Source organism: Cygnus atratus, chromosome 2, assembly GCF_013377495.2.
Source record: "Cygnus atratus isolate AKBS03 ecotype Queensland, Australia chromosome 2, CAtr_DNAZoo_HiC_assembly, whole genome shotgun sequence".
In the NCBI taxonomy this organism is placed as follows: domain Eukaryota; kingdom Metazoa; phylum Chordata; class Aves; order Anseriformes; family Anatidae; genus Cygnus; species Cygnus atratus.
Window position 1 is genome coordinate 7,295,275 of NC_066363.1, and position 19,411 is coordinate 7,314,685.

Consider the following 19,411-nt stretch of genomic DNA (forward strand, 5'->3'; position numbering starts at 1 on the left):
GTCCTACCACACATCAGTTTTTATAAAACCTTTGAATACAGACGTCTGATAACTTTATCTATATCAAGAGAAAAAAAAAATCTTACAGCACTCTAATGCCACCATGTCTGAATTGAAAATATGACATTAAGGAAGACAGAATGCTTTCCGTGACTTGTAGGACGTATGCTTTGTCCTTCCTATAAACGTGTGGCCTCTACAAATAAATCCCACTTACCCCTGTTAAATAGCAGTATTGCAGTTCCACTGCTAAACTCTCCGGAGGCTACACTTGCATTAAGCACGTTCATCTTCTCACAGCTGCTAAAACAGAGGTGGTTCACCAGAGCTATCTTGCATAGTGATCGAATGTGCCCTATTCTAACGCTTCAGGGATCCGGTCTTTTCCTGCAGCTGTTTCCCCAAACGACTGGGGTCACGGTGGTTCCGCACTGAGGAGCAGGGAGTCTCCCTCCTGTGCTCCCAATGCTCCCTCTGCTGGCCCCAGTTACAAACCAGAAGGGAAACCTGCACCTGAAGGCAGAGCGTGAGCTACAGGGGAGGAAGAGGTCTGGGTTGAGTCAGAACTGGTCTATGTTCTGCCAGTTTTAAAATTTAGGCATGTTTCACCTTGCAATTTTAATATTAGACTCATCTTCTCTGAGTCCATTCGTATATATGTTTATATACACATATTCAACTGTAGCTATATATATATAGTGTATATATAATAAAAACTTGTGAGTTAGGTCTTATACTTCATTATGAAGTCAGGTACCTTGAAATTTTTACAATACCAGCTCCTAACATCAATACTTCTTTTTCCATTCATATTTAGTCAAATCAATTTGAGCATTGACTCAGACTAGAGAAGGGGAAAAAACCGAATTCTGTTTTTCCTTCTATATAATACAGCTGGAATAAAAGGTAAATATTCAAAATTTTAATTTACTTTTAATAGTGGTTATTATATTTGCTTCACGAATTATACTAGGAAGGCAAAAATGCAGAATCCTACAAGACGTTCAATTAACAGAAAACAACCTAGCCTGACTGGAAGGAAAACATAGACAAGTATGAGCAAAATGTGGTCAGTAAATGTGTTTTGTTCTTTTTATTTCTAACAATCCGTGGTGTCCAAGGATGTGCCTCATCTGAACAGATGACACTTACCCTAGTTTGGGATTTTCAACTCTCTGAGACATGATTAACTGCATGGGAAGGTTTTAGACCTGGGCTACGTTACCTGGCTGTGGGTGGAAGGAGCACCACCGCGTCCTGCTTAGTGAAGACTCCAGGTGAGGGTGGTCAGGCCAGACTTAAGAACGGGGAAAACTCTGATCCTTTTGCAAATTTCAGCTTGCCAGCTCTAAAGCACTTATGGCTGCAGAGTGCTCTCAGCGCTCGGTGCCTGAGGCGCAAACAGCTCATGAGGCCAGCACAGGACAGCACGAGAGCTCTCCCACCTACCTACCAGCACCGCAACGCACGGGATAGCAAGGGGCACCGAGTCAGCTTGGCTACAGCATGCTCACTCCTTCTCCCTCCTCCTGCAAGCAGCATCTCCTCTGTGTCTTCCCACACGATGAAGCTCACACTGTTTTGGCTGCCCTCACCTGCTACACACAGCACTGCTCAGCCCACTTTGGATAAGAAGAAATAAAAAGAACAGTGGGCAGAACAAATCTGACATGAGGGGATGAAAAACAAAGTGGGACTTCTGAGGACAGAATTAATTACTTCTCAAGATAAAGGAGGATGTGAGCATTTGGAACAGTTGCTAGCATCACAGGAACACTATCTTAAAACACTCTACAAACATCACTTTGAGAATTAAGGACAACTAACTGGAAGTCTCCCACAAGATGGATGTTAAGACTACAGGGTTCCTGTGCTATGAACTGTTTCCAAACTTGCAAAGATACAGTAAATAAATAAATAAATAAAATTCAAAAACTGCACTGCAGTGAGAATGCCAAGAACACCCCTATGCCAGCGTGTAAAAGACCAGGTGAGAAGTATGGTCTCTGTATTACAGAATCACAGTCTGGTTGAGGTAGGAAGGGACCTCTGGAAGCCATCTGATCCAACTCCCCTGCTCAAGCAGGGCCACCTAGAGCCACTTGCCCAGGCCCACGTCCAGACAGCCTTTGAAAATCTCCAAGGAGAGAGATTCCAAAACCTCTTTGGGCAACCTGCGCTCAGTCACCTTCCTGAGGTGAAGTAAAGGAGTGCTTCCTGATGTTCAGAAAGAACCTCCTGTGTTCCAGTTTGTGCTCATTGTTTCTTGTCCTGGCACTGGGCACCACCGAAAAAAAGCCTGCCTCCAACCTCTTTGCACATTACCTTCAGGTATTTCCATACATTGGTAAGATCTCCCCAAGGCTTCTCTTCTCCAGGCAGAACAGTCCAAGCTCTGTCAGCCTTTCCTCATAACAGCGATGCTCCAGTGCCTTAATCATCTCCACGGCCCTTTGCTGGACTCTCTCCAGCAGATCCATGGCCAGGAGCCCAGAAGTGATCACCACACTCCAGGTGTGGCCTTACCAGTGCTGAGCAGAGGGGAAGGATCACCTCCCTCAACCTGCCAGCAATACTTTGTTTAATACAGCCCATGATACCATTAGTATTCTTTGTGGCCAGGGCACAACTGCTGGCTCTTGTTCAACATGGTGTCCACCAGGACCCCCAGATCCTTTTTCTGCCAAGCTGGGTGGCCCCTGGCACATCCTCGTGCCTGGGGTTGTTCCTCCACAGGTGCAGGACTTCACACTTCTCCTTGCTGAACTTCGTGAGGTTCCTGTCAGCACATTTCTTTAGCTCGTCCAGGTCCTGATGCTGACCAGCCAGTAGTTCCCTCAGTCCTTCCGCCTGTCCTTCTTGAAGACAGGTCTGACATTTGCTTTCCTCCAGTTTTCAGGTACTTCTCCCAGTCACCATGACTGACCAAAGATCAGAGAGGGTAGAGAGTGCCCTCACAATGGTATCTGCCCCCTTCCTCAGGGCTCAGAGGTGCATCCCATGACAGCCCACGGACCTCGATTTGCTGAAGTATTCCTTGACCTGATCCTATTCCATCAAAGGTACATCTCCCTTGGTCCAGCCTTTCCCCTCATCTCTGGGACCTGAGAACCATAACGGCACTCCCATACATTCCCTTCCTCTCCTCTGTAGAAACTACCGTTTGAATAAATAATACTAAATGGAAAAAGAAAACTTCAAAAATATTTGAATGAATATTTCAAAAATATTTGAATGAATTACATTTCAAAGTTTGAATGTAACAGCGCCAAACAAAGCTTCCCTTAAAAGACGCACAGACAAGGTAACAAGGCTACGCTGCAATACACCTGTGATCAGCAGTCAAGCACCCTGCCTGCAGTGGAGAATCTTTAATCCTATGAGAATCTGCGAAGTACAGCGTAAGCTGGTTTGCAAACAAGCTTTTAGGATGTACAACAACTGGAATGCAAATATATATTTTTTTTAACATCACCAAGAAACACATCCTATTTAGTCTGTTTCAGGAAACATCACAGTACTCTGAACCTTCACAACTATGCTTCTACTTTTAAGAGACATTCAAATGCATACTTTGAATAAATTTTTGAAATAAAAATTTAATAATGCCTTTTAAAAATCAAATCAACTTCTAGAAATAAAATAGACTTCATATATATGACATACACTCTCAATCCTGCACGTAACAAACACTTCAATGAAACCTTTTACTCGTAGACTCCATTGACATTAATCACATGCTGAAATTCAGCTTGCTCAAGCAAATTTAGGCATCTTACAGGATACTCTACTCTTCTGGAGTGGGTTATCAGTTAAGGAAAAACAACCATACCTTAAACACAGAATGACTAAATCTCCAGCTGATACGAATCACATCATTTGAACCGAATGTACTTACATCTTTCGGGAGCCTGATCAATGTGGTCTGGACAAAGGAGGGACAAGTTACTGAAATCCTGAAACGTGCCTGCTCCAGCAGCACAGGGGTAATGGTACATCTGGGTACATTTCTCTTCACAGCATTTGATAGTGGCTCCAAGGTGCTTACAATATGCACATCGCTGAAAAATAAACACACAAATCATTCAAAAACTATTTTTTCTGGCATTTTTTCAGCGAGGTCTGTTACCCACCTCCCTGGACACACAGGCACCAAGGCCAATGGAAGGGAGTGAATACTGAGGAAAAGAAAACAAGTGGCTGGGACTGTGTCTTTCAGTGACCCTCTCAGAACTTTCCAACTTAAAATATTCAGCAAAACCCACCCTAAATACACCCTGATGACCGAGATTCTTCTCGTCATGGGAGAGCACATTTTCTTCTACCTGTTACCTAACTTTAGCGATATTTTCAGTAGAGAGGCTTGGACACTTACTCTGAATAACAAAGGCAGACCATACCACGCTGTCAATAGGCTGTAACTAAAAACCACGCAGTTCTGCACGTTGTAATGTAAAACCGTAGACGCTGTAATCAGAAACGCGACTGGCAGTGAAATATTATGTTCTATTGAGAACCTTAATGACATCATACAACTATTCTCTCTGGGATGATAAGGCATTAAATAATCCAGTACTTTCTTGTCGTCTCTCGTTTCAATGCTACACAAATATCAGTCACATCTGTAAAGAAATAATTTCCCATAAAGAAGTATCCAATAACCCTCCCGTTCGTTAGTCAGGAGGGAACAGAGTCCATCAGCCTGCTTATAAAACATCACCCACACCTTTCTGATTCAGTTAATCAGTTTTTACTTTCTTGGATTTATTACAGTCCCTGAAGCACTGTAACAAGCTTTTGCACTTTTTCACCAAGGCAACACTACTTTTTAAGGATAGAGCACAGCACTGTGAGATTTAGAGCAAATTTAAGAAAAAAAACAGGTCAGTGGCTCACGGGAAGGCATACATAATGTAAAGCACCAGCTGAGCTCAGGGACTCTCATTTTTCTTCATAAAAATATAGACCTTAATACTAACACCGCCACGTTCGACTGCTAGCTCCAGTGTCAAGTAACATCCAGATATGAACACACCAAACCAAGGAGAAGTTACACGCTGCATCTGCTTAAATCTTACAACACAGAAAATATTTATTATCGTAATTCTTCTGTTTCAAAGTCTAGCATGAAATTAGGCATGAAATAGTGCTATTACAAGCCCACAGATATCAAACCGACCCACACGAAAGCACAAATCACAAAGCTGACTGTGTTAACCGCTGAGCTGACATTCCTAAGACCAGGCGAAACTCACATCTTCAGCAGAGCATCTGCCTGCGCTACAAATGACGGACAAGGCAAAGAAAATACTGGTTTATGCTAGAAAAACACAACTGCAGTGTAAAAAGAAACTGCTTAGAAACTAAAGCAGGTCACTACGGGTAACTACTGCCAAGCTTACTGTGCTGCAGTGCTTGGTTGACAGTCCTGAGATCTGCACCAGTTCTCACCTCTACCGTCTCGCTAACACCTACTAAAAGTATGAAGACGATATATTTTGTTACTTGAGCAGTCAAAATGCACAGGACAAGATTAGCAACCTTTTGCATGGAGTTTCTGAAGCAGGTGAAGAAGCTAACACTGGTAATTAAGTTTAAGGACTGCCAACAAAACCAAAGTAACGCAAGGCGCTCATCTTAGGAATCTGTGTATTTGCTGAGCACTCGCTGAGGATGCTGTACAAGGTAAATCATAAAATTCAGCTGTGAGGTCACGAAAATATATCCCAAAGCCTTCAACTTCATGAACTGCAACCGCACGATAAACTGCACACAGCCCAAAGCATTATTTTGTCCTTGTGGCTCCCACAGCCTACTGAGATGGCCCACATTAAGCCAAGTCCCAACTCTTACAGGCAGGCCACAAAATCTTCAAAGGTATTACTCAAGAAGAAAACATTAGGAAGAGGAACCTAGGAGGGACGAATGTCCTAAAAGATGTTCCCCAAGACAATACTCAACAAAGTGTCCATTAGATCCAATTCCTTAAAAATTTATCTAATTGGAGATAAAAATCACGGAAGAATTGCAAGCGCTCGAAGAATCAAACGTACTAGAAACTGGAAATAATGAAGATGGATTAAATAGTGATATTAAAAATATTCTAAAATGTCACATCTGTTTTTCAAAACCAACAATCAACAATGGTACATAACAACAAAAACAGAATACTTTTTTCCAAATGCTGTATGACTGACTGATGAAATTATCTGGAAGGAGCAAAATATAGGATTAAAGCAAAGCCTCGAAGAATGTTGATGTTGATTTAAAGAATCATGTAAAGATGCTGGAAGAAAAATGGAAGCCCAAATTACATTTAATTGAACCCTTCAAACCCATCTGCTAAACTGCACTGGCAATGAAAAGCATTTGGCAGCTAAGTGAAACACACACTTTAAAAACAATGTGGTGTATATCATCTGAAGCAAATAAAAAGCACAGAATATCAACATTTGCTGAATTTATAAGACAGATAAAGCAGTCTGAAGAAATAAATGCCCAAAGGGATTTTTTTTTTGGCAACAGCTGCTGATGAGGAGAGTTACTTTTCCAGCAGAAGCCAACGTTTCTCTGCAAACAGGCCCCCATGACCCTAGGGGAGCAGCATGCAGCCGGTACGACCGACTGACCGCCCAGATGAAAGTAAGCATGTGAATAGCAGAAGTATATTAATTTAAAAAATATAAAAGCTCTGCTAAACGAAGCTCAGTAACCAATACTACCTTATTACTCTATTGCTAAAATGTGGCATCAGGACAGCCAGAGGTAAAAGGAAGGCATAAATCCCACTTTTGATCTTCAGCACCCCACGAGGCCAGTAAGAGAGGACACGCCAGGATGGAGTTTCGTTAGCACAAGCACCAAATACAGTGTTATGTGGAAGGGGTGGAAGCCGAATCCAAGCATTCAAAGGGTAGGTATACAAAAACAGCAAGCTGTCAAAGCAAGACGAACACCGTTTTGTGCACGAATCAAATAATTTTACAGCCCTGTTCTACAGAAAAAAACTTTACAAGGCATCACAAAGCTAGAGAGACAGTTCATTACTTATTCAGAGTACATTCAATAACATAAATGTCATTAAAGCAGCGTCAACAGAGCACTTTCCTCTTCAAAAAGTCCTCCATTGGTTACCAATTGTTTTCTTCAGCAAGCTCCTAGTGTGTTCAGCCACGGCAAGAAGGCTCTCATCCCACCCATACTTCTGCTGCTTCCTATTTTTGTAATTTCCATCGTTTAGAACTGTCCACACCTTCTACTTGGTCCTTCACACCTTCTTCTGTAACATCTGATTTTTCAGATAGACATTAAAGGAGCTCATTTTCTAAAGCAAATGGCTATGTGCTTTTTTAAACTTCATTTTAAAATTCCCTTTATTCACTAATCCAATTGGATAAACAATTTTTCCTGCCTGTGGCTTGGAAACTCAGCTCAACATCCTAAATGCTACTGCCTTTCACGGAAACATGAGGCCAAACTGGAAAATGGGGACAAGAGAAACAGCTCGCTGTTCACTCCTTTCTAACCTTCCTACATTAAAAATGAAATAAAATCAACCAAAGATTTATTCCAAGTTTACATCAACCTTTCAGCTGTTCCACATCTGGAGGCATATTCCAAAACTCTGAGCAGGTTAAAATGAAGAAAAGGCATCTGCGGTTATGATAATTTAAGACTATCCAGATAGTACCATGAACAAATCAGAGATCATATTTTATCATGGTTTTATTTGCCCTCAGAATTACTTTATAGTATTATTGCCTCGGCAAATGGACAAGCAACAACACTTGGGAGGCAAACATTAAATAAAGGCTAAAATATGGACTTTGATTACAAACCCAGTTGCGACCTGATTAGTAGAGTTAAATATTAGCATTAGGTAGTGCAAGAAATTTTTAAGCAAAATAACAAAACATTTGCATTACAAACTTATTTAGTTTTAAAAAGGTCAGCTGACAGAACCTGTGATAACAATAAGCAATTTTTATTATAATATACAGTGTATCCAAACATGCACCAAGCCATCTGTCCTTAATTAAACAATTTAATGTACTACCAGTAAGAGCAAATTTCAAACTTGGCTCTCAAAACCTATCATAAAAGCCTGTAACTAATGAGAAGAAGTGGACATTAACATCCTGTCATTAATGAGACCTCAACAAAACTTTAATGTAAACAGGGACTAATAAAATAGGTTTTCTGTTAGTTCTGGTAATCTTCACTGATTACCATTATTCTATGATCCAGAAAAAAAATCATATCGCTTAAAGATACTAATAACCATTAGCACCTCCAACGTCAAACCCCACTGTTTTAAGTACCATAAAGCATTTCCAAGTACAACGCAATAACTGGTACCAGAAACAGGATGAAGAGTTTTCCATTGGACTAGTGATTAGAAAAGGTACTAAATCACGCATGTTTCCCGAAGTACCAAATTACCTTCTAATTTCTTTATTTTGTAACTATGTCAAAGATTTGGAAATGACTGAAATGCATAACAAGCAACTCCATCAGAGATCAGTTGGTTTTGATCTTCAACATAAACCAACATTGAAGAAATTAAACTTCAGACTTTTCTCCTACAACCATAACTTAAAATGTTCTTAACAGCACGTATTAAAACATTACTATAGTGCCCACTTCAAGCACTCTGAAGTTTGACAAAACAAAAATGGTAACTGTACAAATAACCGAGTTTTGCTCTAAAACTGTGAAGAACCACGGACAAACAGAAGAGATACAATTTGGCCAAGCTCAACACGACTGAAAAACTTCTAATGCAGAATTCTTGACTTGATGCTTCATCTATCATTAATCTGCTCAGTATTTGTACAGGAATAAGCAACACAAGCGCAAAGATACACATGATGATGTATCTACTGCTGGAGACTCTTACATGTAATCAAAGCAGACAGCAGAAGTCACTTCAAGTGTGGAGATTTCAGGTTGTCTTCACCTGACTGCTTTGTTTCTCCTTCCCCCTAAGTTGATTCCCTTTTTTTCCACCTTTATAGAAAATAACATTACATAAATGGTGTTGATACCAATGCATATGCAAATCAAAACAATATTTATGTTTTGCTCTTCTTTTTTTTGGCAATGGTTGTAATAAGTTAACAACCTGTAAAAGGCAAGTTAGTTGAGGAGAGTATTCCATGCTCGATAACCAAAACTGATGGACAAAGACATGCAAACCTCATGGCATGCGATTCCTTTTTTATATATTCTGAAATGTTCCCAAACCCTGACTATTCAGAAGGTTTACAGAAGGGTTTGTGTGCTCTGACATTATATTCTCCCCACCAGCTGGTTGATAACTGCATGACATTTCCTCTATGGACTCTGCCTTTGCTGCTTTTTTCACACTTTGGGGAGGAAAAGCAGTTTTTTTATTCACCTCCTTGCTTTCTATAGGATTTAGGATAATGTAAATGTTTTGAGTGAGTCTAAACTTCCTACATCTAATAACCAACTATTCCTTAATTCTCATCTAATACTCACTGTGTGACAGTAGGGCACACGAGCCTGTTGTTTAGTTAGCAAGTCAACAACGAGAAGGACAGTGATGTTTAAGGGAATTTAAATTGTGATTATTAGGCTTCAGCATCCACAACTTCAGGACAAACAAGGCAGGAACAGAAATCATTAGTTTGGGTTTAGGGCTGCTTTTTGGCAGGCTCAGAAAACAGACTATTGTACCGGTTCCATTTGATTCATGCTTGGAAGGTCTTAAGAAGTACACGTAGACATTTCTTTTTGCTGGCAGAGCACAGTCTGAGCCACAAATTGTTGGAGGCTTGAAAAAAAAATAATTGGGGAAAACACTGCTACATGCTTGCTGTTTAACGATTGTCTTCTCTATCCAGCTGCTAGTGGTCATTGGCTGGCACAACTATATTTGCAGAGCTATTTAACAGGAACTCAGTGACACGGGGAATTTCCTCCTGATGCAATTGCATTGCTTTTCCCAATGCCGTAAGGCTTGAGATGAAGACATCTCAACTTTGGCATCTACTTTTTTGCCTGTACAGGAGCCAGATGCTTGCACTCCCACTACACTTAATACTTTGTCGTTTTATGGAGTTTACTTCACTGCAACTCAGTTGACCAACCAGCGGGTGTCCGTTTTCAGGCTCCGCTGACAATACATGCTGGATCTCCACTGACTGTAACTGGAATTTACACACTGCTCACAGGCAGACACATCTACACAGGGGTCTAAATTTAGGTGACAGCCTTGAGCTGAAGCCTGCCTAAAATACGTTGACAAAGCTAGTGGTAACATAGCAAAGTCCACACCAAGGGTTTTGTTGGCATGGCAGTATCACGTCAGGGATGTGAAGGGGTGCTACTTGCAAAGCTGTCCATATAAATCCTGTTCTGTTCTTGTAAGTTTTCTGACTGATAAAAAATTGGGCTAAAGCTGCAGATTACACACATCTGAATTTGCTTCAATACTTTTGGAGCACTTTGTCACCACTTCTGAGGATAGAAAAGTCAGTAGGAAAACCATTCTGCTCATCTTACAAACGACTTCACTGACAGACCCTGCAACTTGGTAGGACAGATATTTTAGCACAGGGGATGCAACTTTTGCCCTTACTGCGCAGATCCGTCCAGAAGTCTGTCCATGACGATCACAGAAGAAGCTGCTCTTGTTGACATTTACTGATCCTCTCAGGTTTCTAGCACCGATCACACCACGTGTACCTTCTGCAAAGACTGCTGCAGCACAGCCGAGATTACAGCAGGGAAGCCTGTAATAAATACTCTAAGCCTTAACACAATAAGCCACTGGAATGGAAAGCAGACATCCTTAAGGATCCTGATACTCCTGTCTCTTAAGCAGTTTGGGGAATGAGAGCATCCAGCATCCACACACAGATGGGACACATACGGGTCAGCGGGACAAAAGGGCCTAGAAGGAGCCAACGTGTCTGATGAGAGTGGAAGGAGACAAACCATGGAAGCTGAGGGAGGGCAAGGACGGCACTTCAGGCGTCAATTAACTGAAACTGGGCACTAAAATTGGATAAAGAGCTGAGGACACGGAATTGCTATGAAATGGTGGAGAGATCTCAAAGGGAACCTGGGAACAAGGGAGTAGAGACGTTAAGGAGATGGGATGCTGGAGGAACAAAGGGTGGAAGTGACTAGAAAACCAACCTGGATAAAAGGTCAGAAGTGCAAGGCAACTGAAATGGATGAAGACTGCAAGAAGGAAAAGCGCAGCCCTCCGACTCCTAGCACTGCATCACTGTCACGTACTCGACCAGCTCAAATAGCAGAGGTCTGCAAGTAACTGTAAAGGTTTCAAACCTGCACTTTGGGAAGGTTATCTTCTTTTCCCCAATGCCAGGAAACTGTACCATCAGACAGTTATAAGGAAACACACATGCAAAGAGAAGAGGATAAAGGAATAAATGGGTACACACACGCACAACTAAATATGTCCATTAAAACTCAAGAAGGACTGCAGATCAAACCGAATGATGACCTGCAGAACAGTTCTATCACCACTTCCTTTGTAGGGCTCCTTTATGACACCAGGCAAGTAACTAAACCAAGTTTTCCATAAGGGTTTTTAGTCCTTAACCCGACTTTTAAAAGCTTGTATTGTTCCCCCCTAAAAATACAGCCTTGATTTCTACCTAGACTGTGCGCTCGCAGCTCCAGAGTTCAGCAAGAGCTGCAGCATCTGCGCAGCTTTCTAAGCAAATCTGAGCATTTTCAGAAATCAAGCTCCCAAACGTGCCATCCAAATTAAGTTAAAAGCAAAACAAAACAACTTCTCTTGAGGAAAATGGAGCGTAAGATGCATAAAAAGGCATAAATCTGCTCTTTGGAAAAATTCTCACATAAGTTCCTCACGTCTTCATTATAGTACAAGCATCACAAGAAAACTCCCATGGCAATAAGTTATCTCAGTAGCATTTAAGTAGTCTACATAGCTACACACCGAACAACAAAAAATGTAATACCGAAGAGGTTTTTTCATAAGACAGTAATGTCCAGCCTGTGGGCTGAACTAGGCGCTCGCTGTTCTGCATGTGATCATACAATTACAGACTGCGTAATGAGGGGGTTGCACAAAGGATATTAATTGTGTACAGACAACCTGTCTTCCTGCGTGTCCTAACGTTGTGTGTTTGATTTCATAGCCTTAATAATGCAGTCTCTTAACAAAGGTTTTGTAGATGTATTAGCTCAGATTAAAAGAAAGTTACTGTCAGCAAAAGCCACTCTGTATACCCAGTGATCCACCTAATTTACAAGGTAATAGTAGGGATGCAGTGACAAGGAACTCTGGCTTATGTACACACACAAAAAATACAAGAATTTCCTGCCTTTAATACCTTCCTCATTAGTGAGCACCTCCTTAGTATTCCTTCCCCACTGACTGCAATCAGTACCTTATTGTTCATAATTCCTATTTCCTTGGCTGTTCCTAAATTGCGCTCTCCAAATGGCACAGAGTCATCGTAAACAAAATCCTACATCTTCAGTTCACTAATTTTTGTAAATTGAGCTCAAATAAAGCAATTAGATGGCATACTTTGAAACTACCAGCTTGAAACATTAATATAATTTCTTTACTAATAAAAGCTTCACATGTTTCATCTGGCTGTGGCTTTTATTTTTTTTTCAATTTGACTAAATTAGTCGCTTACACATATTTCTCCCATCTTTCCTCCCAAAACATGGTGCTCCCAAACATTACACATCCTTCGTTTTTTAATTCATTAGTTACTGAAAAAAAAACACACACGAATAAGCCGCTTGTCTATCTTATCATTCGCTCCTACTACATCACTGACGTTGGACAAGCATTATGAAGTGCAAATTTAAAATCCTTAAATCACTGGTCAAACATTTAGCAGGTAATTCAACTGTTGTGCAGGGGGTCAGGGAAGCGGGGATAAAAAGGGGCTGTTTGTTTCGTTTTGCAGCATGCTGCCTCAGTAGCTTGTGAAGGAAAAGGCTGCCAAATTTTGTAATGAATTCCACAGAACATTAGGTCTGATGCTTAGCAGAAGCCATAACTGTTAAGTAAATGATATCCTTTTGATGAATACCCTTATTTGAAAACAACATTGATTCTTCTAACCCTTTAGCAGTGTCCCAAAACAGATGTGCACAACTGCAAATTCTGTTTGCTTTCAGGTTTACGAAGTGTGATGACATTTTTACAATCATGCATGAGCCCTTTTACCCAGGAGTAAAATAAACCGCAATAATTCTTCACCATCTGTTTGTTAATTTTGCATTCATTTAACTTTGCATTTTAAACTAATAATCATTTTCTTATAATATAGTTTGTTCCATTGGTAGAAATTACAGCTGTTCAATTAAAAAAGGAATGGTTTGTAACAGCATACAGTTTTTCTCTAACTGCTTCCATTGCTCTTAATTATAGAGATATTAGTGCCATCGAGTGGAAAAAAAACTACCAGGAAATAGTGTTATGTTTTATACGTCACAGATTCCCTTAGTAAATGTACATATTTACTTCTGTTCCAGTACCAATTCCCACCTGGTCTCTTTTTACACTGAAATTCCTTTTCCCACTACAAGACTCTGTGCAGCTTTTGATGTTGCTGTGTATGACAGGCTTCTTACGCTCCTGAAGGAGCAAGGCACAAACAATTAGATGATGTCTCCATTTCATTTCTTGCATACAGTCAAACGAAGCACGGTCCAATTTTTCCATAATTCTTTTCCTTCATCTCCAATGACAGGCCAGCGAGTTTTTGATGTTTTTATCCTTATCTGGTTTCAGCTAACCTAGGACTAGAATAACACCATAAAAGCGTTTTCTCACATAAAATGGGGAAATCCCACCGCCTTTATCAAAAGTAAAAGCACATTGAAACAACATGAATAATACATCAGAACTAGTGAAGGGAAAATAACGCCGATCAACAAAAGGCATGGGGTCTGGAGAGAGAGAAGGAGCTGGTCTGAGATCGTATTTTTGGATTCTGCCTTTCATGTTGCTCTGCAGAGCCTAGGCTGCAAGTCCACAGCAAAGATACAATTCAGCCCTGAACACTGAGTATCCACAAAATACCACGGTGGAAATTCTCTTGCCTTGTGGTTTCTAGGCTTAGTAATAATCACCATCTACAAATAATCTCTTCTAGAGACACAGCCTGCTCGGCTAATTAACACGAGCGTTCCAGTGACATTAGAGAGGCTGTTCAGATGGTTGAGAGAATACAGATTCAATCACTGTTTTCTAAACCCAATTTTATTTGATGGCACGGAAATCAGCTGATAACCCTAATTCTGTGGTAGAGTGAAGATAACAATGCTGCCACAGTAGTAGGATGAGTATTTTACTAAAAACACCCTTAAGGCAAGAAACAGTTTATCACACCATGGATTTATTTCAATTAAAGAAGTTTGGTGATGGCTGAGGAACACCAGACTGGTGCACAGGACTGTACCGGTGCAGTCGTGTAAAGAAATGAACTTCCACAAGTACCAAACGTATTAGGCTCACATAAAATTAAGAGTGGAAGTATGACCATATGTTACTGTGATGCTTGGCTCCTAGTCTTACCGGTGTCTTGAATATTCTGACCTTTTGGTTTCTCAGATGAGTGAGCACTGCTGCCAGGTCCGACCTTTACTGGGGGATTTATCCATCACAATATTTTAAGTCTGACAGAAAGCAAACATTCTGGACGTGCCTACGGCACATTCTGATGTGATGGATGCACAGCTGTAACAGTCTTCCTAGCAATTCACCCTCTATTTCATGTTACTCACATTAAAAAAACAAAACAAAACAAAACAAAAACCTCACCTAGTATGACATTTGGAAAACCTGAAACTTCTCCATTCAATATATCAAATTCATTTACATTTTGGAGAATGAGTATTCTCCTCACAAAACTCAAAGAATGACTATTACAACTTAACTGTCTTGTTTCTGTACAAGTCTCTGTTCACTTTTAAAGGTTTATGATTTGTCAACACATCTCCCTGGAAATACCGTACAGATAACACCTAATATTGCCATAACAACCTGCCGTACTTGAAAGGAAAAAATAAAAATAAAAACACAGCTAGTATGTGCTTGGATATTTGACAGCAGTTTATGTAAATCCAGACTCACTATTTACTCTGCATAATCTGCCACTCTGCCCACTTCTTTGGGAGGCAATTTCATTCAGAAACAGAGTGGAAAAATATTTTTCATCAGAAGAAAATAACATTTTACTAATTAAAAACTGGAAGGGAGAAGGCTATTTGTGGAAATACCTGCAGCGTTATTAGAAAAATAATTGCCTAGATCGCAGATTGAATACGTGTATTCGCATTGTATAGGAAGTGAACCTGTGTCACAGCAATCTATTTAGCGTGTATCAAGTTGTTTTTACCAATGTTAGATGCTCTAGGAAATGTTTTTTACTTATTTATTTTGCAATATCAACTCTTCCCCCAACATACTGAAGAGAAACATGACATCTTTAAAGGAATGGAAACTGATGTCATCTACCTGGATTTTCTAAGGCCTTTGACACGGTCCCACACAACACCCTTATCTCTAATTTGAGAGAGATGGATTTGAAGGGCAGACTATTTGGTGGATAAGGAATTGGCTGGACTGCCACAGCCAGCAAGTTGCAGTCGATGGCTCTATGTCCAGGTGGTGGCTGGTGACAAGTGGGGATCCACCTTGGGACTGGTGCTGTTTAGTATCTTTATCAACAACATCGACAACGGGATCGAGCGCAGCCTCAGCAGGTTTTCAGATGACACCAAGCTGAGTGGTGCAGTCCATACACCAGAAGGAAGGGATGGCATCCAAAGGGACCTGGACAAGCGAGGTAAGTGGGCCCACATAAACCTAAGGAGGGTCAACAAGTCCAAGTGCAAGGTGCTGCACCTGGATCAGGGCAATCCCAGACATGAGCACAGACTGGGAGAAGAACTCACTAAGAGTAGCCCTGTGGAGAAGGACCTGGGGGTTCTGGCAGATAAAAAGCTTGACATGAGCCAGGGCACATTTGCATCCCATAAAGCCAACTGCATCCTGGACTGCGTCACCAGAGGGGTGGCCAGCAGGTGGAGAGAGGTGATTGTCCCCCTCTGCTCTGCCCTTATGAGGCCCCACCTGGAGTACTGCGTCCAGGTCTGAGGCCCCCAGCACAAGAAGGATGTGGGGCTGCTAGAGCGGGTCCAGAGGAGGCCACCAGGATGACCAGAGGGCTGGAACACCTCTGCTATGAAGACAGGCTGCGGGAGTTGGGGTTGTTCATGCTACAGAAGAGAAGGCTCCAGGGAGACCTCAGTGCAGCCTTCCAGTACTTCAAGGAGGCTTATAAAGTTATTATTATTGCAAATACAACACAGCAGAGATCATCTAGTCCAACCTTAAACCGAGTACTGACAAGTCCACCACTAAACCATGCCACTAAGTTCTACATGTTTCTTGAAGACCTCCAAGGATGGTGACTCAACCACTTCCCAGGGCGACCCATTCCAATGCTGCACAACCCTTTCAGTGAAGAAATTTCTCCTAATAGCCAAGCTAAACTTCCCCTGGTGCAACTTGTGGCCATTTCCCCTTGTCTTACTGCTTGGTGCTTGAGAGAAGAGCCTCATCACCACGTCGCTATAGCCTCTTTCCAGGTAATTGTAAAGTACAATAAGGTCTCCCCTGAGACTTCTCCAGGCTAAACAGTTGGCCTCAGCCCATCAGCCCAGCCTATCCAGCTCCCTCTGCAGAGCCCTCCTACCCTCGAGCAGATCGACACTTCCCCGCAACTTGGTGTCATCTGCAAACTCACTGAGGGTGCACTCGATCCCCTCCCTCCTCCAGCTCACTGATAAAGATCCTGAAGAGAACTGGCCCCAGTGCTGAGCCCTGGGGGACACCCCTAGTGAGCTGCCTCCAGCTGGGTTTAACTCCATTCACCACAACTCTTGGGGCCCGGCCACCCAGCCAGTTCCTCATCTTTTCCTCATCCTCATTTTCCCCAGCCTTTTCCTCATCTCTTGTCACTATGTTTCCCTCCACATCCAATAAAAGATGGAGATTCCCCTTAGTCCTCCTTTCCTTGTTTATGTATTTACAAAAACATTTTTACTGTCTTTAAAAGCATATTCAGACTGAGCTCAAGGTGGGCTTTGGCCCTTCTAATTTTGTCCCTGCACAGCCTGATGACATCTCTCTAGTCCTCCTGAGAGGCCTGCCCCATCTTCCAAAGGTCATAAGCCCTCTTCTTCTCCCTGAGCTCCAGCCACAGCTCTCTGTTCAGCCAGGCTGGTCTTCTTCCACACAGGCTCATCTTCTGGCATGTGGGGATGGCCTGCTCCTGTGCCTTTCGGATTTCCTTCTTGAAGAGTGTCCAGCCTTCCTGGACGCCTTTGCCCTTCAAGTTGAAGTTCCCCACAAGAACAAGGGCTAGCGATTTTGAGACTTCAACCCTGTCACCGCCATCATTAATCTCAAGGGAATCCAAATGCTCCCTAACATACAGGGCTACCCCACCGCCTCTCCCTCCTAGCCTACCCCTTCTGAAGAGGTCGTAGCCATCCACTGCAGCGCTCCCGTTAATGCACGTAATGGCTGTACTCATCACCAAGCGTTACGCACTTGCGCGTGAAGGGAACATTTCTGAACATCATAATTCATAAGATGTCTCTCACATGAGACTTTTTGCATGTTATTAAAACGAAACAAACAAGCAAAAAACAACAACAACAAAAACACACTCAAGGACACCTGCATTAATGGGACTACTTCATACTGATGCCTGTAATATTTATGCTCAATCTGCAGCTCTGGGACAGAACTTGTGCTAATGGAAGTCAGTAAGAAAATCTTTAGGGAGTTCAAAACTATTTTTTGCTAATGCTTTGATTTTTGGAAGCTGCTGAGTACACCAATCTCAGTAGCACTTTTTAAGCCATTGCTTAAAAGCAAACCAATGGCAACAGACTAATACGAGTACTCATGAGTTTTAAATTAAAATGTTTGTGTAATTTTTTTGACGATGGGTGAAAGCCCCAAATGAAAATACGCAATATAGTATAAAGAAACATACAATTAGTAGGAAAAAAAATATTACCAAGACTTGATTGGAACAATCAAAAACACTTTAGAACTCAAATTTCATTAAAGAGTTTGAACTTCACAGTTCTCATTGCAAAAAAAGAAAGTGACCCACATCCATGAAAATTTTAAAAGATGTCATTAAAGAAAACATTATTTAAAAGGGAAACAGCTACAAAACCAGGATTAGAGTCAATTGTCTAGCACTATACAAACAATGCTACACCTTGGCAAATGTACCTACAACTTGTCCCCATGGGGGTATTTTCCTTTTCCATACACAGCACATGAATAAAAGGAAGCTTCTGAAGGCAGGGATGATGCCTTATTTCTATAATGTTCAGAGCATAATGACTACCCATTCTTGTCTAAAACTAACCAACAGTAACTACAAAAGATTTATCAGCCTTTTTTTTTGGAAATGTAACCATCACATAAATGCGAAATTAGACCCTTAATTGCGAACATTAAGGAAAAAAAATCAATCCACATTAGCTTTGTAAGATTGAATATAAAACATTTAAATAAGCAGCCACGAGGGAGATGGTAGTAAGGCAGGAAAATGAGGTTTGCATTCAAATATCTACAAAAAGTCAGAGACTGGTGGTACTGCTATGCTTCCTCATCTAAGTTTCTATGGGCATACTTGATAAGAGATGTGTGAGGTTTCCTGCTTTATATATATATATACACACACACATATATACATATATGTATGTTATTTCCTTGTGTCAGATCTAAAATTTGGGGGCATTACACTGTCATTCTCTTGCTTTTGTAGATCTTGTTACTTGTGCTGAGCATAGGAAGGCAAAAGGGAGAGCAGCAGCATCCATCTCCTCATGTCCTACAGCAAAGCACCACTACGGGTTATTCCCTCCAGCAAAGTGAAGCACTCTCTGAGGGAAGAGTACAATCTCAATCGGAGAGGCTGATTTTCCTTTAATGAACTTTCTTTACTCTTCAGAGATCAGGTTCTCTCCATTTTTAACACACAAGATACGTAAGCCCCCAAAATAACTTGGTGTAGATATAAACACTTGAAATCAAATGCCCAGCAAGAGCACTGCCTCAACACGAACTGCTATGTCATTGCCTTAATGCTTAGAGTAACATTTAAGAAAGGAAGGCCCTGGAATGGGAGGAGGGGAAGACCATGCAGATTTTCTTTGGGCATATTATGGAAAAAGTGTTTTCTACTCAAGTCATGCAAAAAAGGAAGAAAAGGTCTTTGTGAAGTGCACTTCACCAGTTTGGAACACACACTAAACTATTTTACTTTAGAGCTTTCAGTAAATTATTTCAGTGAATGTTAGTGAATAAAGAAAACCTGCACTG

The 19,411-nt window shown here is 41.3% G+C and overlaps 1 protein-coding gene across 3 annotated transcripts in view; it reads right to left on the reverse strand.

Moving 5' to 3' along the window:
- Positions 1 to 19,411, reverse strand: part of KMT2C (lysine methyltransferase 2C) — a 199,600-nt gene that overhangs the window by 92,878 nt on the left and 87,311 nt on the right. For all 3 annotated transcript variants that reach the window (XM_035554345.2, XM_035554351.2, XM_035554349.2), the window contains exon 7: positions 3,899 to 4,061. In XM_035554345.2, coding sequence (XP_035410238.1) covers positions 3,899 to 4,061 — 163 coding nt within the window. The remainder of the gene's footprint in view (positions 1 to 3,898; positions 4,062 to 19,411) is intronic.